The 23033-nt window shown below is 41.7% G+C and overlaps 1 protein-coding gene across 1 annotated transcript in view; it reads left to right on the top strand.

Moving 5' to 3' along the window:
- RTN1 (reticulon 1) overlaps positions 1 to 23033 on the top strand; it is a 160998-nt gene that overhangs the window by 78576 nt on the left and 59389 nt on the right. Inside the window, exons 2-3 of the mRNA XM_015595876.2 lie at positions 4883 to 5656; positions 11937 to 12680. Coding sequence (XP_015451362.2) covers positions 4883 to 5656; positions 11937 to 12680 — 1518 coding nt within the window. The remainder of the gene's footprint in view (positions 1 to 4882; positions 5657 to 11936; positions 12681 to 23033) is intronic.

Below are 23033 nucleotides of genomic sequence, written 5' to 3' on the forward strand. Positions count from 1 at the left end.
CATTTTTTTTTTTTAACTCTATTGACTAATCACACAGATAAAATTTTAAAGAATGAGTGTACCTGGGTTTCTCAACACCCATTTGTCATGTTAAATCACAGGCCACTTAATTTCAGAAGGAGAATGTTTTCTAGGTGACATAGAGGCTCCTGGAGTTTCCCTGGCATATCCATCCATCCTAGATGGCTCTATTGTCAAATGTGTCACAGCCTCCACCCTGTGGGCCTGCTGATTTCTTAGCACTCAGAAAAAATGAGTGGGAGTTTTAGGGAAAACGTCTCACAGCCTAACCTCTGTGTAGGCTACTGCCATCCATCACACGGGCAACCCAAGGGCAGACGACTCTGGAAGCAGGGAATGCAGATTGACTTTGGGTCACTGTTTCTGGTCTTTCATTCTTGAATTTTAATGTGCATCTCTCTCTTCACTCCCATTATCCTTCTAGATTTTTTTTTATTATGTCCCCCCTTTTAAAAGTATTTCTTAAATTAGTGGGACCAGCGTCCCCTATACCTGTTAGTATTGGCTCTATTCAAACAATAATTGGTGTTTTTGCTTTTTTTTTTTTTTTAATCCAGATATTTCTCTAATGGAGCATATCAACCTGTGTGCTAAGAAAACCTTTTGGTATAATCAGACAGTATTTCTTTTTTCTTTTCTTCTCTTTTTTTAAATGAATTAATTTATTTTTTATGGTGACATTGGTTAACGAAATCCAATAAGTTTCAGATGTACATTTTAACAGTAAGGCATATATATATTTATATTGTGTGTTTACCTCCCATGGTTAGATTTCTTTCTGTCACCATATATTTGACCCCTTTTACTCCATCTACCTCCTTCCTCCCCCTTCCCCCTTCCCCTCTACCCTCTGATAACCACTCGTTTATTGTCCATGTTCATGAGTCTCTGTTTGTCCTGTTCATTTGTTGCTTTTAGGTTTATCCCACATATAAGTGATATCATTCTTTCTTTATGGCATTCGCTAGGTTTCCGTTTCAGAGCAGTAGGGCTTTATTGAGTTATGAAAGTGTCATCTTAAACTATGGACCCCTTATCTCTATCTTCAGGAGTCAGAATGGACTCCATCCACAAGGGAGAAAGCTCATCCGTGGGTATTGAACACTGTCATTTTTTTTCTGTCTATTGTGTTGGTAAATTCAACTTTTCATACTCGAGTCAGTCATTACTATGATTGTGACAGGATCTATGTCAGTTGCATCACTAGAAAGTACTTAATAAACGACCACCTGCTCATGGAGCTCTGCAGACAGCTGTGACATTGCACACTAGGGACTTGAGCATCCAAGGCAGACCCCAAAGGACAGCATGAATGTGGATTGGCTACATTTAATTAGTTATAAAGTATCAAATTAATAAATAGATGATATGTTGCAAATGGTGAGTGTCGTCCCTGCAAACTAGAGGTAAGAATAAAATCTACAGCTTTCATTTATTGTGTACTGCGTGTATCATCTCATTTAATCTTCATAACAGCGAAATAAGACAAGAACTATATTGCTCCCATTTTAAAAATGAGTAAACTGAGGCTCAGAGAAGCTTTCTTGCCCAGAGTCTCACAACTCACAGTAGTACAGCCTGAATACAAATCTAAGCTGTAGGCCACCTATCGAATGATCTCGATTCTGTGAGGATTAGTCAGAGTTGAGAACTAGGATTCTAGGATTGAAACTGTTCTTGGGGAAAGTAAAACCATCTTCAGCAAGTCATCTTTGTCGTCTCATTCCTTAGGATTACCAGAGAATTTAAAAAAATAAAACATCTTTATGAGATTACTGAATTTCCCTAGCTTATGATTAGTATTTCTGATCTAGGACATTGATGGCTACAAAAGCCTGATTTTATCACCACGTGTGATTCAATGGCAATAGTTTGAGCTTATTTTCATCTTTCTTCCACTTAGCTTTTGACTAGAAATAGTGATTTATGGATCCTTCAATTTTTATTATAAGTACTTTCCTGAAAAGTTACTCATAAATGAAAATTTGAAAATCAGTCTCATTTTAAATTCATCCAGGTAACTGAATTTGCTGCGCCCTCCTGTCCAGTCACCTCCTGAGAGCTCATCTGTGAGTGCACCCACTGTATATCTGCCACCACACGAATCAGACTTCTAGATGGCCATGGAAACATCCAGAGAGAAAGAAGTCAGATGTTCCAAAGAATCTTTGGTTATATAAAGAAAGTAGTAATTTCTAGTCTAGACAAGGAAAGCACTTTTATTTAGTGAATTTGTATTTAACGACATAACAATATTGGTTCCTACCTGGGGTAACTGGCTTATCCTCTCTTTCTTGGTTTCCACATCTGGCAGCTCTGCAGGAAGCACTGACAAGAATTAATTGGCTTTCCTGAGCCTGAGGCTCAGTTCTGCTTCCCAGGTCCAGCAATCCCACAGGACTCTGCTCTCACATAATTTACTGTCTAGAAGGACTTTCTATTTTCAAGAGTTCTAACTGACAGGCACCCTGTAATGTACGTACATTTTCAAATTCAATAAGTTAGAACCTTGAGAATCTTTCAGGGTATTTAGCTCAACTTAAGAAAAGTGGACATGGCCACATTCAAAGTATTTAGATTATTTGTTGCTTTTCTGAGGGTTCTGACGTGGTCCTATCAAAATGTGTAATTTGCACAAGTCACTTGTTCCTCTTCCTCTAGTTGGTGATATTTGAAGAGTATGGTAAAGGGGTCCTTTGCATTTCATGCTGGGCTCTCTGAACATGACAGAGATGGTAGGATAAGAATTTCCTCCTGACTGACTCTATTTATAGACTCTCTAATAATGTAGATGTTCTCTAGATTCTATTCCCTCAATTATTACCATACATCTGAGAAGCTCCTGTATGCTGTGGCCTCACCTTGAGGAAAATGATATTGATTATGTTTTATAGGTAACGAATAAGTAAAGCAAGTTGTATCTGACTACAGTGGCAACTGATTAGTACAAAATTATAAAAAATTGGAAAGGACTTCTATAGCTCATCCAACTTTCCACCAAAAGCTAGTTCCTGCCTTGACAGACGCTGAGCCCCCTGTCTATTTGATTGCCCACCTGGATCAAAACACTCGTTTCTGAGATGCCGCTCTGTCTCATTGTCGGATAACTTAAATTCTGTTCTTTCACTTGATAGATTAAAAACTCCTTCTTTGTAACTTGCATCAATCAGTCCTGGTTTGTTCTCAGTAGCTGCATAGAAAAAGTCCATTGATTGATCGATTGCTCCATTCATTTGTTTATTAATTTGGATTGGGCGCCTAGTATGTACAATATACTAGCCATAAGCAAGCCATGATCCTCAAACTCCAGGAGCTGACAAGTTACTAGGCGATAACGTGGATATAGAGAAGTCGTACGTCATACATGCCACATGAGCAGTATAATGATGTGCTGTATGAAGAAGAGGGAGAACAATAGGAAGGGGTCAAGTCCTGACGGGTATGGTCAGCAAATTCATCATGAAGAAGGGGACATTTAAAGCTGCTTAACTTTAATGACTTGAGGTTAAAAGGTGGAGATTGGAAAGATAAAGTGTTGAAGTAATGATGGGTAGTTTATATTAACCAGCGCTCAGAATGTGAATTGCAGAGTGAAAGACAGGGCTCAAAAAGCTAGTAGAGTTAGTACCTCTTTCTGCCTGTAAGATTTTAGATAAGTTACTTAGGCTCTCTGTTCTTCAGTTTCCTCATCTGTAAAGTGAGGCTAGTAATAGTATCAATCTCCTAGGATTGCTTTGATGATTAAATGAGTCAATATTAGTAAAAAGCTTGGAACTATGTTTAACACATAGCAAGCACTCAAATATTAACTATTACTCTTATAGTACTGCTACTACTTTTATTACTTTCATGCCCTAATCTAGAATGCTTTGGGTGCGTCTTAAGAGCTGTGTGTGTGTGTGCGCGTGTGTGTGTGTGTGTGTGTGTGATGTGTTTGTACATGTGTTTGATAGTGTGGGGTTTGATTTATAAAATAATTGTGAGAATTAGGTAAAATCCAACTGCTTAGCAAATAGTATATTTACAGTAAGAAAAATAATAGAAGATTTTCCTCTTCTGCTTGCTACTAATGAACCTTTGGCTGGTTTAAGAATAGAATGAAGGTCAGGTGAAAACATTGAATAGACTCAAATTTGGAAACTTGTTTTGCTCTTAGCACCACCAGTAGCACTAAAAAATTCTTAGCGAGTCATTCTGAATATCATTGAGAGGCAAAGGATGGGCAGTAAATGAGTGAATGAGGAATGAGACAAAGTGAGGAGAAAACGGAAGGAATTGGGACAAGCGGCATTAAGGTGATACCACTTGGGGATGAGCCATCAGAAAAGTAGGACCTTTAAAAAGAGAAGAGATGTTGTCCACCCAGGTGGAGCAGGAGTCCCTGGAGGAAAGGGCTGAACTAGAGGGTCTGCAGAGTCTCCAAGGACGGCCCCTCTCCCAGGCCACTTTCCTATTGCACTTACAAACCCGAATGAGCCCTACATATCCACCTCTGCTTAAAGAGTCATGAGTAATCCAAAGAGGGCATCTGTTAAATAACACTGAATAAGGCCAAGTCACTGTGTATTGAGGTGGTAGATATCGAATATCAATTTTCTAGTCCTCTGGGATCTGTGTCCACCTTCTCTGAGCGTGACAGCTTACGCGAGCCTCTGTGGTCTGCTGCAGGGGAAATACCAGTGCCGTGGGCTATTCGGGAGACAAGAAACATGAACATGCCAGGGCTGTGAGGGAACTGGGAGGTCTGGGGGGCGGGGAAGGATGGCGTGTCTCCGCAGGGCAGGTGTGGGTGGTGGGTTAGGCAGAAGGGAGAACTGAAGCCTGGAGCCCACTCACCGTCTGCTGCTGTTTTGCTTCCTAGGGGCAGTAGATGTCTCCAGTGCCATAGATCATCCCTTTTCAACAGCATCCAAAGGTGGGGAAAAAGCGTGTTACACGTCTCTGATTTCCGACATCTGTTACCCACCTCAGGAGGAGTCTACATATTTCACAGGAATTCTTCAAAAGGAAAATGGCCACGTCGCCACGTCAGAGACCCCTGAGGAACTGAGCACCCCCGGGCCCTCCTTACCAGATGTGCCTGGGACAGAGCCTCATGGCTTATTTAGTTCTGATTCTGGAATAGAGATGACTCCTGCAGAGTCCATCGAAGTGAGCAAGATCCTAGCAGACCCCCTGGACCAGATGAAAGCAGAAGCCTACAAATACATTGACATAACCAGGCCAGAGGAGGTGAAATATCAGGAGCAGAGTCACCCCAAGTTGGAAGAGAAAGACTTGGATTTTAAGAATAAGGACACTGAAATTGCAACAAAATCCGAAAAGGTCTGTGAACCAGAGAAACCAGTTCCTGTGGAGGGAAGAATCCTCAAGGACCATTTATTTGAAGAATCGACATTTGCACCTTATGTAGATGATCTCTCTGAAGAGCAGCACAGGGCGCCTCTGATCACTGCCCCTGTCAAAATCACACTGACTGAGATTGAGCCTTCTGTTGAAACTGCTACCCAAGAGAAAACCCCCGAAAAGCAAGACATCTGTCTGAAACCAAGTCCTGATACTGTCCCAACTGTCACTGTCTCAGAGCCTGAAGATGACAGCCCAGGATCCATCACTCCTCCATCTTCTGGAACAGGTAAGGAAACTGGTGTCCCTGCCTTGGAAAACGCCAGCACATGGAAATCTGAATATTGAGGAATGAAGATTTGCATTCAAAATACTAGAGGATCCCCTTAAGTCTTAGCTTAACTGATTTAATTGACATACAGCTTGTTCAGTGTTGTGCCCATTGTACAAGGTTGAGATTTGGGATATTCTTTAAAGTCAGGTTTGCTTTGTAAAGTTTCTTTCTTCTATTGAGAGGAGAGGTAAAGATGACACACTGGAAACATTAAAATTCTCACGTGGGCTTACCATTCAGAGCAGAGAAGGAGGTGTCGCCTGCTTCTAGGGTAGCTTTACTCCCAGACCCGCTGCAGGCATCATGGAGAAAGAACCATGCTGTTTTCCAGAGACCAGCTGGGTCACCTTGGGCAGGACATTTGCATTCCTGGCCCCAGTTCCAAGTCTGTAATGAAGTGGGGGGTGTCTTCAGGATCTTTGGAGGAGGCAAGGGCAGAGAAAGATAACTTAATCAAAGGGTACTTCAACCCTTCTTTGAAATCTAAGTACCACCTTTTTATCTTTTTAGTTTATTGAAGATCTGCATACAATTTTATTTTTAAACCAAAGATTTATTTAATTAGAATTTTAAAAAGTCTGAAATTCAGTAGGGTGTAATTTTATTCAACTTGAATGTTCTTCTACTCTGACTCAAAGCAGGATGTTAAACCACACTTAGTACATCCTCTCAAACATAAATGGGGCCTCCTCTACCCAGGTGAAAGGCCAGAGTGGTAGTAGGAGCTTTCCCACCCAACCCTGTGCTATTCCCATCCTGTGTGCATCTCCCTCCTGTGTGCATCTCCCTCCTGTGTGCATCTCCTTCCTGTGTGCATCTCCTTCCTGTGTGCATCTCCATCCCGTGTGCATCTCCCTCCTGTGTGCATCTCCATCCTGTGTGCATCTCCATCCTGTGTGCATCTCTACCTGTCTTGAATGCCCATGAGGGATTAGGATGAAGAAGACAGTTGGAAGGCCTTGAATCTTCCCTTGCCTTCAGTGGCAACCTGACCCTACCTAAAAGTAATTTGTAAATCAAAAAGTGATCACTTTTGATTTACAAAAAGTGATTTTTAGCACCTCAGGTGAATGAACCTCCACTGATTCCTTAAAATGGATCTAAAGCCTCATGATTAGGATTGCTCTAGACCCTGATGCTGCAGTAAGTCCAAGTGTTAGAAGAGAATGACCTTAATGGAAGTACCTCCTGTCCTGTTTCCCTAAAGATTCCCTAAAGATCATTTCCTCCCCTTCCCCAGCCTTACCTCAGACACATTCAACTATAAAGCTTCAAGGGTCTCAAAGATCCACTGCACCAAGTCCCTAATTTCCAAATTCATTTATTCACTCAACGAACACTTTCTACACACGTTCTTTTGGTCAGGCACTTTACTAGGCATTGATGGTGCCAAATTAAAAACAAAACAAAACAGAACAAAACAAAATTAGTCCCTGTCCTCCAGTGGATCATACCACACCCTGGTGTGATTGGTGTTCTGAGAGGGGGAAACATAGAAGCTAAGGAGCGTCGAAGTCCAGCTGCTCCCTCGCCAGGTGAACTGAATCTTGCAGTGGCTCTTAAAGGAGCAGGAGGAAATGAACAGGTGAAGGAGAGGGGTGGCCTTCCAAGTCTGAGAAGGTACAAGGACATGAGGTGTGATGGCACAGCGAATTTAGCATAAGATGTAAATGGAGATTTGATAGTGATGACAAATAAGGACACTTAGGCCCCAAGCAAATTAGATGTGGCTAGTCCCAGCCTACAACTTGAGACAGGGGCATATCTGAATCTCAAAGCCTCCTTGTATTCTTTCTGGCAACACGTCACACAACGCTTATAGTATTCCATGAGATAAAGATATTGACACTCTGAAGATGTAAGCTACATTATCAGCTGTGTTTTATAGAGCTCCAGGGTTGCCCGGTGGTCACTCTAGAACTTCAGCTAGTCTTTAGGAAGAGTGAAATGCACCATAGGTCCTCTTACATGGCATGTGCCTCATGTAAAAAGTACGGCTTACAAAGTTGATGACAAAGACTTGTACAGGGTTCATTAATTATTAGAGAATTTCTACCTTTTAGTAGCCATGACCCATTGGGGTTCTAGAGCAGCTTCAAGAGGAGACAAAGACAGATCTGGCTTACATGATCGTGGAGTTTTACGATCTTGAGTTGCCTGCTTGAGAGTTGTTCCAAATAAACATTCTAAGCAAGTTTCGTTCAAGAAAAAGTCCCCTGTCCCATTACACAGCTCTCTCTCATGTCCAGCTCCTCTCCCCACCCTCCATATCATAACATCTGAGTCATATAACAACAGGTAAGAATAAAATTAACAGAGAAATAGGAGGAGTCAGCTTGTCATTGAGGCCTTTCTCCTTATTCTTTTCATCTCCAGAGGTTGACCTAACCTCCTTCCCAACTTGTGAGTCTCTGGCATCATGTGACACTCTGCTCATAGATTCTGGAAGATTTGGGCTTTGTTACATCTGTTGGGTCTTGGGTCATTCTGCTATTTCCAGTGCCAACAGATAAGACAAACACCAAGAATTGCAAATAATCCTACACAGAAACTGAAGGAAAGGAAAGCATTCTAAGCAAAAGGAGCTTTGTTTATCATTGTTTCATAAGTGAGGAAATAATCAATTCTGCAAAATAATTCTAATTATGTGAATTATGAATCAGGAGAAATTCTAATTTAGAACAGTTTTAGCCACAGACCCTGAAACTTAAGCAAAGAGTCTAATATATTCTCTTTAATTTCAATAATTTCATTTTGTAACTTTCTCCAACACACATAACTATTTTCGTCTCATTTAATAATATACCCTGAGGTCCAGAGGCATTTTTACATCTTAAACATTGAAAGATTCTTCTCAGCAAAGATCAGTCGTGAGTGTAACTGGAGCATTTTAGTTAAACTTAGTAACTGCCCTGATGCACCGGACTATGGCCATCAACACCACATTGTCTTTGACAAAAACACCCAGAGCATATGATAGCCACCATGGGTGTTCCCGGAGGTACTACCCTCAGAAAGGACAGTGATCGAGAGGTCTAACTAGATTTTGTGCTCCATGACAGCAGGGGTCATTTATGTTTTTGTTCATCATTACCACTGAGTATGCAGTGGTGAAACACAAGATCACTGCCTGCATGGAGCTTTCATTCTAGTAGGAAGACTTACACACAAACTATGTATATACACATATATATGTATATTTACATATATATTTATATTTATAATAATTATTATATATGTATATATATAAATCAGGAAGTTATAATGGTTGTGATGAAAAATAAGGCAAGATAGAGTGTAAGAGAGTGATGGAGAGGTGGTGAGTAAAGGCTTCTCTCTGCTGATGGCTTGAGCAGAGACCTGAATGGGGTGAGAGAGTAACCCATGTAGATGGCTGAGGAAGGACAGCTAACGCAGAGGCCTGGAGTTGGGAATGCGCTGTGTATTCAAATTGCAGCTGGAAGGTCAACGCAGCAGGAGTGGGGAGAAGGAAGGAAAGACTAGCAGGTTGGGATTTGTGTTTTCAGATGATCCCTCTGAGTAATGAGTGGAGAATGAGCCAGGTGCAAAGGGCAGGCCTGAATAACAACGTCATTCACAGTTGGACATTGGCAACTGTAACTTGATAAACTGGCCCATGTTCACCTTTCCTTTTATCCTTCTTAATTATATCTTCATAATTAACATCAGCAGCAGACATATCTTTCCAGGTAGGGCAGTCTAACCTCCTCAGTTACTAGATTCTATTTGATTATCTTTGTTGACTGTTTCTAGCTTTGCTGTGTCAGTTTTGACACATAATAACTAGTGTCTTAGCTAGAGGCCCATAAGGTTTTAAATAAGAGTAGGAAAACTTCTGTTTCGTTCTAAATTATTTCCTGATTCCTCCTAGCACTTTGTTAAACTTTTAGTTTCCATTAAGAATGAAGGGCAGTGTCTATAATCTCTACTGAGTCTGTTTTAACTCATAATAAGGATGGATTCTTTTTAAGGTAGCACCTCACTTGCCCGAGATGAAACCCATCAAACCCCTTCTTCCCACACCCTACAGCTGTCTGGTAGCATCCTTACTCCTAAGTAAATAAGGAGTTGAGCTAGTCCTCATATGATCTGTATTTATCTAGTGCTTTCTGTGTACCAGGCACTGCACTAGGTCCTGGGAATATGATAGTGAACAAAAATACCTTGGCTGCCCTTTGCCCTCTTGGTGCTTTCTGTCTGCGGCCAAGGAGACTGGGGGAGGGTGAAGAGACAGACTTTAATAAGATCATCGCAAACGAATGCAAACCACCCAGGGGCTCCTAGTTGTGCAGAATGCGTGAGCAGCAGGCGGTCTCCTGGTATCACCAGGCTGGCTTGCTCACAGGTTGGGCTGCCCTGCAAGGCCACTTGTAGCTCTCTGAGCCCACGGTCCTGCCTGCCTGCCTGCCTGCTCTGTAGTCTCCTAGGAATGTTGAAGAAGCAGGAGTTTGGTCAGTCCTAGCAGTTTAAATAATCAGACAGAGGCTTCTGGCATGAGAAACTGAAAGAGGGTGAGCCACAGAAAGGGAGATCTCCAAGATAAGACTTTCCTTCGCCTGTACCATCAAAACAGCTCACTGTTCTGACTTCCATGTTTCTGGATATGGAATACGTGTTTGTTTTATTCACGCAAGCTACCCATTTCTGAGTGACCTCCAACACCCTATTTTTTCCCTCACTCACCACATGAATCAGACCCCAAACCTACGGTTTTTTTCTCTTCAATGGCTCTCGAATATCCTCTCTTTTTCATCCCTATGACCACCACGATTCATTAGGTCGTCATAACTCTTCCCCTCAACAATTGCAGTATCCTGTTAATGAGTCAGAACTCAAAAGTGATCTGGGAGTTATCAGTGAACTTAGGCAAGCAGAGCAGAATCCAGACTGAAAGGGCACATTCATTCAGATTCAGACAAATCTCCAGTTCTCAGTGGCTTAATATAATTAAAGTTACTTCTCGCTCATACTACAGTCTCATACAGGAAGGGCAGTTCTCCTTCAAGTGCTCATTCAGGGAAAAAGCCTCCTTCCCTCTCTCTGTTTTCTTTTTCAGACAACTTTATTGAGATATAATCCACATACCATACAATTCACCCATTGAAAGTGTACATTTTAATAGCTCTTACTATATTCACAGAATTGTGTATCTATCGATCACCACAGTAAATTTTAGAGCACTTTCATTATCCCCTAGAGAAACGCTGTACCCCTTAACAACCATTCCGGAGTAGTTCTCCCTAACAAAAGGGCCAGAGATCACTGTCTAGGATATTCTGAAATAAGGCAAGGGAAAACCAAGCTCCTGAAAACTGTTGTCATGGTAATCCCAGGTAGTCTCATCTAAGAGGCAGAAATAATAGTAAGATTGCCAGTAAGGTTTTTGGACCATCTGGATAAACATGAGGCAGAAGGAAGGCATGCACCCAGGGGGCGGTGGGGTGGGGGAGGGGGGCACTCTCCGGTTTAGTTCTGCTCAGGAGGAGGTGCAGAGAGGGAAAAGAATAGCTGCGGGCTGCACATTAGAAGCTCTGTGGGACTGTGCCCCATGGTCATCTGCACAGCAGGCTTGGTAGAGTGAACAAAAACTCTTATATGGCTCCACTTAGTTACAGTTTTCACTAAAAAAAGAGTACAATTATTGTTTCTTATGGGAAATGTAAAGCTCAGAAAGTGAGTATATAAGGATCCAAAGTAGCTTTCCTTTTTTGTCTTATTAAAGGAAGGAACACACACAGCAATGCATATGGATAATGGATGATTTGTTGATATTGGTGGGCTACATTAGAGAGTTATATCCATCAGGTTATCTGATGAAATCTGCGAAATTAGAAAACTCTCCTGGGAAAGTAAATCATGAATTAAAACAATGACTTCTAGAATCTTTTTCATGTTGAAACAGGAAAACCAACTGAGGTGATGCTGTTGCTAAGAAATTGCTGGGTCATTTTTTTAAATAGCTAGAGTAAGATAGATAGGTAAGTAAAACACTGATTAATTGGGCCATAACAGTAATTAGCCTTTTATTTCAGGTGGCCTGTCTTCCCAGCATAGCCCTGGAAATAGACTATTTTTGTGCTAATGAGATATCTGTTTCTCAAGCAAGGAGAAAACATCTCCCCTAATGGAACTTTGTTTTATTTCTTCTTTCTGCCCATCTGCCTGTCCGGGTGTGTGTGCCTCTCCAACTCTTCTTTGCTCTGTGGAACGACAGAACCATCTGCTGCAGAATCCCAGGGGAAATGCAGCATCTCGGAGGATGAGCTGATCACTGCCATTAAAGAAGCAAAGGGATTATCATATGAAACAGCCGAGAGCCCACGGCCAGCAGGCCAGGTGGCCGACAGGCCCGAGGTGAAGGCCAGGTCCGGGCTGCCGACCATCCCCAGTCCCCTGGACCACGAGGCCAGCAGCGCGGAGTCAGGGGACTCGGAGATTGAGCTCGTGTCCGAGGACCCGCTGGCTACTGAGGATGCGCTTACCTCTGGCTATGTGACCTTCGGCCACGTGGGCGGCCCACCGCCCTCGCCAGCCTCACCGTCCATCCAGTACAGCATCCTGAGGGAGGAGCGCGAGGCTGAGCTGGACAGCGAGCTCATCATCGAATCGTGCGATGCGTCCTCGGCCTCGGAGGAGAGCCCCAAGCGGGAGCAGGACTCACCCTCGATGAAGCCAGGCGCCCTGGACGCCATCCGGGAGGAGCCTGGCGCCAGGGCTGAGGAGCGCGCACCTAGCAGGCGGGGCCTGGCCGAGCAGGGCCCCTTCCTCAAGTTCCCCTCGCCTCCCCCGCAAACTGGTCCTGAGCTGCCCTCTGGAGATGGAGCCACGGCACCCGAGGAGCCCGCAGGGCTTCAGAAACCTGCAGAGAGTTCCAGCGAAAGCTCCACGGCCACAAAGGTCCCTGGACCACAAAGTCCTGGCGTCGCGCCCCCTCTGCCGTTTCTCAATAAGCAAAAAGGTAAGGTGACAGCTTTCCTGACAGAAGCAGATTGTCTGCTTAGCGTTCTTTCCCAGGATGTTCGGATGTGTTCAGCACAAGGGCGGTTCAGGCTCAGCCCTGTAGTCATGTCCTAGATGGTCACCAGAGAACAAGTCTAGGGGGATGGGAGGAGAGGAGACAATTCAGATTTGCAGCAGAGACTTTGGTGGCAGAACCATGTGCTCAAAGCAATGGCTTAGGACTGGCTGGACCTGAGTATCTCCAATAATGAATGGTGCTGTGAATCTTCCACAATCTCCTGAATGGGGCAAATGTGTCCTTCCTTTCATTCCAGGGCTGGGTTTCCTCTCTAGGCAAGGGATGGGTTTCATTGTTGTTGTTGTTGTTGTTATATTCCAAGCTTATTTCCAATTTTCCACCCCATCTGTGATGTGGAGTAGCTACAGTCTCTCCAGGTACTGGAACCTACCATTAGGCACATCCATTCTGCCAGCCAAACTTGCTTAATAGGGGCCGAGTGGATGGATCTCTGCTGCCATAATTTCTCTTACCCAAGGAATGAGGAATTTAGACCTTGACAAAGTTTTTGTGTCCCAGCTAGTCAGAAAGACAGGGACTAGTGGTTTCCAGAGTCTCTCCTGTCCCTAAGCAAGACCTAAGGTGACAAATTAATTACTTATAACTTAGAACGATTTTAATGTGGCCATTTTATTTTCTGTGAGAAATCTGAAGTCTTCAAATGCAAGAAAAATGGAAGTCATTATTTTATCTTCTAGACGTTGTATGTATAGAGGCATTCTTCTTTCAAAATTATCTACCACGTTGGATTGTATTATGGAATCCAGGAGAGGAATTAAAGAGTCAGGTGAATAAATTAGGCCCTGTGCAGTCTGGTTAATGGGCTACATTGAGTAAAGGTTGAGAACCTCTCCCCAGCTCCAGGGTGGAGAACACCCAGGTAGAATTTAAAAACAAACCCTGATCACAACTTTTTTCAAGCTTCCCTCCCACCCATCTCCTCTGCTTTTTGTTTCTTTAAAAGTATTTTGCCTTTTGGGGATAAATGATTTTGAGAGTACACTCTCCTTCCTGTGTATGTGCTAACTTTAATGATGTTAGTAGCAATTAAAGTGTTTTATATAAAAATAGAGGGTAACATCTTTCTCATTATAGATGAGAAGCTAGCTCTTAAATTCTTTAAAATTAACACGTTAGAATGGGGGAACCTAGAGGAATGTAATAAAAAGATAACTCTGCTGCATGGTTGCTAGTAGCTTAGACACATGGCATTATGTGGGGGCTGGTATAATTGATTCCTGATTTCCCAAATAACTTCCCTGTGAGTTTAAAGTGTATTTAGTATATCCAATAGGGAGGATATTTGATGACAGATTTAACAGAGGAAATGTGTATTTGTTGGATGATTATTAAAACTAATTTGGATTCTTTTGCCATCACTCTTTTTTGAGAAAGGACCCTGCACCTTGCAGTGAGTCTCACAAAACAGCATTAGCACAAACAGCCTGTGGCCCGCTGCCATCCTGAGGCACGTGTTTCCATTTTATTCCCTAACTAGTGTCCTTGGAATAGTCACCACGTGCACAGAGCTTTTCAGATATATTCACAAAAGTAAAAAAAATTGAAGGCTAATAAAGAGAAAATGGAATTGACTCGTTTTCCTCCCTAGTAAATTTGAGAGATGAATACAACAGCTGGGATTGACTGAGTGACCAGACGTCCGATGGAGAGCTAAGGTGATAGAAAACTGCAGCTGTGAATGCAAAGGCTTCAGAGCATCTTTTATGACCAATTCTGGTGTCATTCTAGTCTCCGCACAAGTTGCTCCATATGGCTTGGACCCTCTGCTGCCAAGTTTAGATGTCAGAGAGGAGAGAGTGGCAGTCTTTTCAAACGATTAAGGCATGCCAGGATGAATAACCTCTGTTCTCCTCTGAGGGATCCTTTGAAATCCAGTTTCCCACTGAAACTTACTGCTCAGCCGCATTACCTATGGAAAGCATCTAACAGCCATTCTGGGGCAGCCAAACACTGGGGGTACTGGGCGGATGACTCAGCACTGCCGCCAGCATGTTATCTGACCTCTGAGGTTCCTTCTGGTCTCACCTGCTCCATCTCAGCGGGTGAGAGGATCAGTGCTGCCCAGCCTCCCCCAGGCAGTTCTTAATCACTTGTCAGTGGACAGTAGCATTATGCTCCTGTCAAGCTGGACTCTTCAGTAGCGAGGTCAAGTCAGCTTCTGTGGTTTCCTGCTCTTGCCCAATGAAGCCACTAGCAGTATAAATGCATTCAAGTTCAGGTTTTCACAAGTATGCTTATCCCACTGGCTCCAGAGCCATACTGCTGATGCTGGGCTAAGTTTCAGAAAGGTCCAGAAATCTTTAGAATAAAGCTCGACAGATATCTGATGGCATTATAGCAGGTACTGTCAAGTAGTGTCAGGCTTTACTGGTGCACATGCCCTAACAAGGTTTATTTGGGGAACGTTCTCACTTTTCAGAGACCTCTGCTGCTGTTGTACTGGAGACAAAATGCTGTTCTTCATATTCCATTTTCCCTCCTCTGTGCACCCCTGAGCCCCTGCTACCCAGTAATTCTTTTCCCCCATACCTTCCAGATGGCCTGTTATGAACATCAGACTCTGACAGCAGGGATAAATTGTCATTGCTGAAAATTTGGCCCTCACTGTTATGAACATCTGAGTGACAATCCAACAAAAAAAGCCTCAGTAAAACACTAATACCCAATATATTACTGTCAGGATGGGCGTATTTACCAAACCTTCTTTGTGGAATCTTTTTATTAGAGCATGCCTCAGGGTTCATCTTCTGGGGAACACTTTTTGGGAAATAGTGATCTCTTCCCACTTCCTTTCATTCTCTTCATGCTGATTACCTTGCAATTCAAAGTATGGTGTTTGGATCAGCCGTGTGTGTATCATGTGGGAGCCTGTTAGAAATCTCAGGCTCCACCCAGACCTACTGAATCAGGATCTGCATTTGAACCTGATCTCCTAGTAATTCCTATATGCAGGTTAAGGCTTGAGAAGCAGTGTTGTAGGCCAGGGGTCCCCAACCCCCAGGCTGTGGACCAGTACCAGTCTGTGGCCTGTTAGGAATCTGGCTACACAGAAGGAGGTGACAAGCGAGCGAAGCCCCATCTGTATTTGCAGCCACTCCCCAGCGCTAGCATCACCACCTCAGCTTCACCTCAGATCATCAGGCATTAGATACTCATAGAAGCACTGGTCCCTGGTGCCAAAAAGGTTGGATACCACTGTTTTAGACTATGGCAGTCAGCTTTCACGTTGCCGCCTGAAACCATTCTGATGAAGGTCACAAACGACAACTTTCTTGCCCCTAAAATGGCCTCGTTTGAGTCTCATCTTTCTTATCCTCTCTGGTAATTTAATGTTATACTGTTGACCAGTCCTTAAAACATTAAAAAGTCCTTAAAACATTAGTGAGAAAGTAAATAAGAAATTTATGTTCATAATAATAAATTTAAACTAAAAAATGGTACAAAATAAAAAAATTAAAGTTACCCTACTCCACCATCCTGTTCCTAATTCTGAAATAACCCCAGGGTGGTAGATGGAGATGGAGAGAAATCAGTACATTTGAGATATGTTTTGTGAATTGACTTAATAGGACTTACGGTAGCATTGGGTTGGTTGTGGAGGTGACTTTATCCCCAATACCTCTCAAATTATATTTCAATTTTTATCACCAAATTGATAATAAATAGATGCCAAAATATTTCAGTGAAAAAAATAGTTGTTGAACCCATTTTTTTGTATCTGCTATTGGAAAATTATCCATTTGGGTTATGATGACACTGAAATATGCTCTCACAGTTTGAGCTCTATATTTAATATATTTCCGTGACTAAACATCTGAGGGTATTAGTCATCAGTATGTTTAGGTGACAGTGATATTTGGGTGGCTGAGACTGGAGGTGGAATGAAGGTCAAATATGGTACCTGTGGAGGTTAAAAAAGACATGTAGTGAGGTAGGCAGGGATTGTGGACAAGCAAGTTGGTTATTTAAATAGAGTTAGACACAAGTTTAGCTAGGGTCAGGAACTCACAAAAGCTTCAGAAAGTCTAAAGTACAGTTCAAAATATGAATCAGAATTATACTAATAGGCAAAGAAAAGACAGCAGCCTGCCAGAGAGCGAGGTTCAAGTCAGAGAAAAGGTAGTTGTAGGGAAGACACTCAGATGGCATTCTGAGATGGGAACAAGCATACCACTGGCCTAGTCACTTCGCCTCACCACTGCAGCTGACCATGGTCTTTATCTGCAATTACTCAATGCTTCCTCAGCCAAAACTGCCTCTGTAATGGTCCTTCTGAGTATTAAATGATCTAGGCTTGAGTGAGTGGTCCTCTTCTTCCGGGTAAATATTGATCTAAGATTTTTCTCTCTCTTTGTAGAAATTGGTAAGAAGAATGGATTAGGGGCTCTGTGGAACTGTTTGGGTTTTCTAGACAGTGTGGTTGGTGGACCATCTACATCAGAAGCCATTTGTTAAAATACGAGTTCCTAGGTTCACCCCAGGATCTCTCAGGGAGAGGCTCAGGAATCTGCTTCATCAAGTAGCTCCCCAATCAATCCTAGGCACACCAGAATTTGAGAATTAGTATTCTAGGGACTATGTTGAGGCTGATTTTTCAAAGCCCTTACAGTAATCTTTGACAGGTTTTTTCTCTAGTGTTTCAACTTTTCCCAGGGCCTGTGCCAGAATGCTGAAAGTTGTTTTTTTGTGTGTGCGTGGGCTTAGATATTAGTTAAAATGGTTCATGTGTAGAGTTTAGAATGAAATTTATACTATTAACTCTGAGACTTCCACCTCTTCATGAGAGAAGTGGAGGGGAGATAATGTGAGTGTGCCCTGGCCTCACTAGCTCACTCTGGAGGATGCTCCTTAGATCTCTCCACCTCGTGAAGCTCTAGAACAAAGACCCCAAAAGACCATGGAGGGAACATAGATAACTAGCCTCTTGTGTTCCCAGTAATTGGGGACATCTCAAGTCAGAGGGGTCCTCCATACCTTGGAAAATTCATGGGAGAGGAGAAGGCCTGAAGGTGGGATTCAGCTGTATGCTTTCAGTCACAAATGGGGAGTAGAAGCTTGATCTTATTACACAGGATCAAAATTTTCACTACCACAAATACATTATTCAGTGCAAAGCTGTGTATTCTGGTAAATATAGTGTTCTGGCTTAACTCGTCCCTTCTGGCAAGTACCTCATTTTCTTACAATGAGCACTGAAATCTTGTGGGATTTATCTACACACAAAGCACTTATAAAAGCAGAATATGTGTTCCAAAACTAATTCTTTTACTTCCAGACTCATTATTGTTTACTTCCTCCTACCGACTCCAGGAGATTTGTTGGATTCTGCATCTAAATCTTGGGAGGAAATCAATTAAAGCAGAACAGTAGCTTTTCTTATTGATTATCTACACTCACTGTTAACATCTGTTGCCATCCAGTGGTTGTGATGAAGATATCCAACCTCTCTGCTTTTTAACCTCCTCTCAAACCACCACGATTTAAAATTTATAGGTCTCCTGGGTTATGATGTAAGAAAATGTGTCTTTGAATGATTTTACAATGTCCACATGGCTGGGTCATTTATATGGTCATCAATCATTTGAATCACCATTCGTATTTTCTTTGGAAAAAGCACAAGGATAGGGGTTCCAAAAATATTCCTAAATGGGTAACTTAGTTTTTACCAAAATTAATTTTAAGCTAGCCCATTAATTTTAAGCCTGTACTCAAACATAAGATATAATGCTATGTCGCATTTATGAACCATAGTTTTGTACTAACTAGAGTTTTTGGATCACCACCCACATTTTAAACTGGGGTCAAAGATTGAGGTAATCAGTTGTTCTAGGTGGTATTACGGGGAAAGAAAAACCAGTGTTTGAAATAATATCTCCTGACTCTCATCCAGTGTCCTTTTCTAGCTAAATTTATTTCCAGGTAGTTGATTTATTTATAAGCACACCTAAGTGCTTTACTCCATCGCCTTAGAATTTGGAGATTTGAGATTTAATATCTTAAATATATATTTAATATCCAAAGTATATAAATAGTTTTATAATTGTACACAATATACACAGCTAGTTCAAATGTTAACATGGTCAATAAGCTGGAAATTCAATCTAATCACCTGGAAAGAATTTAATTCAAAAAAATTTTAGGTTAGCCAACTGATGGTTGAATCGATTTTACATAGAGTTATAGTTTTCTCAAATGTTGCAAACAAAATCATAAATAACTCGATTCTATATAATTTTGATATAAGAAAATCGGCCTCATTGTCAATTTTTCCCTTTTATTTTTTTCTCTTCCCTTTGTTAGGGTTCACATTTTTAGGCCTTTTTAAAAGGCCTCTCGTGGTTTATACATTCTGGTTCCCTTGGAGACCACATTTTCCCCTTTAGTGTGGCTAAAAAATGCAAGAGGCCTTGTTGATGGAGAAATCTCTGAGTCAAACCCTAGAGACTGAGGGCAAAGTCCTTGGTAAAGGAGACACCTTTTGGATTTCAGCCTTACTATTTGTTCATCTGTCAAATCTGGACTGATTTGCCTCTAGGATGAGACATAAGATCATTCCATTGAACTATGTTTTATCTCTCCACTATATGTAATGTTTGCCCTTATAATATATATGATGCCCATTTGGTAACAGGTAAAGATGAGTTACTCTCCACCAAACTGATAGTTCCTCTTCTATAGTACAGAGTGATTGCCGGGAAGTGGCCGCTGAGTCCAGGACTGCATTTCCTAGCCCTCCTTGCATGGAGGTGAAGCTAGGAGCATAATTCTTATCTATGGAATGTGGGTGGAAGTGATGTGGGTCACATCTGGGTGAAGATGGAATTGTGCCTTTTCCTCCTTCTAGGCTCTAGACCTAGGGAATGACAAGGGGGAAGGAACCTAAGTCCTTAAATGACTACCTTGAGTAAAGCTGCTGGCTAATGAACATTGACCTGTGAAGCTAGTCCAAGATAAATTTCTCCCATATTAAGCCTTTGAAATTTGGAGGTTATGTGTTACTGTAGCCAGCCTCATCCTCATTAATATGATAACCCGTGATGTAACGTAGGTTGAGAAAGAAGTTAGAAGTACGTTGGAACATATGCCCCAACGTTGCATAATTTTATATCTTGTTTCTCCATCTCTATACCTTTCTCCTTTGTACTCTCCTTTGCTGATGCTAATTGGCCCTACTGCTAGAATAACTGGTAGGATAATTCTGAGCAAATTAGAAAAAGATAATTCTGTCCTCAAGACATTTTTTAAAGTCATTTTTTTATTTTTCAATTACGGTCGACAAACAATATTATATTAGTTTCAGGTGCACAACATAGCCATTAGATATTTATATAATTTACAAAGTGATCACCCCGATAAATCTAGTAACCCATCTGACACAATACATGGTTATTAGAGTATTATCGACTATATTCCTTATGCTATACTTTGTAATCCCAAGATGATTTTGTAACTACCAATTTGTATTTCTTAACTCCCTTCCCCTTTTTTACCCATCCACCAACCTCCCTCCCATCTGGCAACCATCAAAGTTTTCTGTATATCTATGAGTTTATTTCTGTTTTGTTTGTTCATTTACTTTGTTCTTTAGAATCCACATATAAATGAAATCATATGACATTTGTCTTTCTCTGTCCTCAGAAATTTTATTGCTACTTCTCGAAATATTTTCATAAAAACTGAACAGATCTTTAGCCTGTTTCCCATTTGCCCCAAGAATATTCACCAATGGCACTTGTGATTGCAGCATTTACCCTGAGATAACTCGCAGATTACAGCCCTAACCTAACCCCCAAAGTTTGCCACGAAATACCTTGCTTTTATTATTTTTACATTGCTCTAATAGTCTTTGTAAACAAATGGCATCGTTCTATTTATAGCATTCCGTTTTTAGTAGTGGTATTTCCATTTACAAAATATAGTAATTCTCAATCACTGAAAATGTCAAATCCTAGAAAACGTAACATTCCTACATGTGATGTTAATATTGTTCTCGAACAGTTGTTAGCCGAAGACTCGTCTGATGAATCTGATTCATGGATATGTTTCTGTTACATTAGGATTAGAGACAAGTTCTATTTAGAAATAACTCCAAGAAGTTTTTTATATTTTATTTTCACATTGAAAACCAGTCAGATTTGCTTCAGCTTCAAAGAGCACGTTTATGTAAAATTAACGCTGGTAGAGAGCTGTACTTTTTTTTCTAAACTGAAAATGGGTTAATAATCACAAGGTGAGTAACTAGTGCTCCCTGGAGTTGTGCAAAGTGAGAAGTAGCTTCAAGTCCAACAGACCAGAAGCACAAGAAGTTTCTCTGAGACAGACCACTTGGAGAACTGGAGAATTCTCTGTCTAGGGCTAGCCCCAGGCAAAACTGGAAAATAGGCCCAGTACCTTTGCTTCTCACCACTCATGTATCCCCAGCCTCAATGCTGTTCCTCAGCTATTCAAGAGCCCCACCTTGGAGCCCACCACTCCTGAGCTTTCTCAGTTTCCCTTTCAAAACATACATTCTCTGTTTCCTGTATCCTTGAGGTCCTCATGCTCTCCATTTCATAGAATAAACTCTACAGGTTTGATTTGATAAGCCCATTATTTTTTATGTGTTAATGAACTAGGATGTGATTCCTCCTAAACAGATCTCCAAAAGTCTCTGAAGTTCTGAAGGAATGAGTCACCTTAGGGCAAGGCTCGTGTACTGCCTTAGAGAGTAGTAACCCAAGACTCCATTCTCAGCGGTATGTGTTCCAAAACACAGACATCAGAATCTGGTATAAACCAGAATGCCAATTTATACATTTACACTGGAGACGTACCAGGGTAACTCCATCCTGGTGTGGAGATCACCTCCTAGTTGCCTGGTGAGCAGAGAACTGGAGCAAGAAGAGCAGATCGTTTCATTGGGAATGCCCGTCGTACTCTGGCAGCCTGTGAACTGTTCTGTTCTCTGGGGACCGGGATTCTCACCCAGAATCAGAGAGGCTGCCCTGAGTCCATGCCTGAGTGAGGTCTTTTACCCTCCATCAGCCCCTTGCCTCAACTCCCCTTTTCTACACTCTGTGTTTTTTGATGGCAAATCCTCCTCTTCACTGGGACAAAGCATCATGGGCCAGCTGGGTTTGGATCCTGGGTCCATCAGTGTTACTGCCTGTGTGGTTTTGGGCAAGTTAACCTGTCAGCACTTCAATTTTGTCATCTATTCAAAGGAGAGAATAGTACCTGCATCACAGAATTCTTGTGAGGCTTAATTGAGATAATTTAGATTAAGTAATTACTGTCTCATTTTATTACTACTTAAAATTCTATGTTAATAATAATTATTCAATGAGTTAGGACTTTGGAAGAATTTAGTGCAGTTACTCATTTAATGCAAGAATTTTTAATGTAACATAGTCTTTCATAAGAATTCAATTAATAAGTTTACAGGTTTTCTTCATGTGTCACGGTTTGGCTGCTTTCTTATAAGGATGTTAACTTGATCTCAATAATAAGCTCTTTCTCAAGCACGTTGTGGACAGGTGTCCTCTGGGGAGGTTTCCTACAGCCAAATGACCCAATTTATCATCTTCCGTTGAATTTTTTTTTTTCCAAAATATATATGTTTAGGCCTCAACCTAAATATACCAGAGTATAATCTTTGGATGTAACATCCGTAGATGAGCATTTTTTAGTATCCCCATGTGATTTAAAATGACCATCCAGGATTTACAGGCGCTGAGTTCACCCCATCTGTGGTACATAGGCTCCTGTTAGCTTCAGTCTCATTTCTTGTGTCTCCTCTGTTAGTCAGGCCATACTGCAGTAACAACCCCCCAAAGCTCAGTGGCTAAGCTCCGCGAATGTTTATTTCTAGCTCACAGTAAATCCGATGCTAGTTGGTAGGGGTTCTCCTTTACCCAGTTACAAAGAGATCCAAGCTCCTTTCCTCCTGTGCCACTGAATATCAACATATGGCTTCCCAGGTTGTCACACCAGGGGAAGAGAGAGCCAGGAGTAGAGGGGCACACTAGCTCTTGAAAGTCCCCTCCTGGAAATGACACATGTCACTTTTGCTTATGGTCCATTGGCCAGAATTAGTAACATGACTCTCTCCTGATGTGTGGAGCACACTGGAAATTTAATGAGCGTCAAGTACGTATCACAGACCTCTTGCACAATGATCTCTTGTTTGCAATCTTCGTAGCACTTATCATCACTCAATATATTTATATGTGCATTTATTTGTTTATTGCTTGTCTTTACCATGTAGACTTTAAGTTCTTTAAGATCACACAC

The sequence above is a fragment of the Pteropus alecto genome, unplaced genomic scaffold, assembly GCF_000325575.1.
Source record: "Pteropus alecto unplaced genomic scaffold, ASM32557v1 scaffold86, whole genome shotgun sequence".
Lineage (NCBI taxonomy): Eukaryota > Metazoa > Chordata > Mammalia > Chiroptera > Pteropodidae > Pteropus > Pteropus alecto.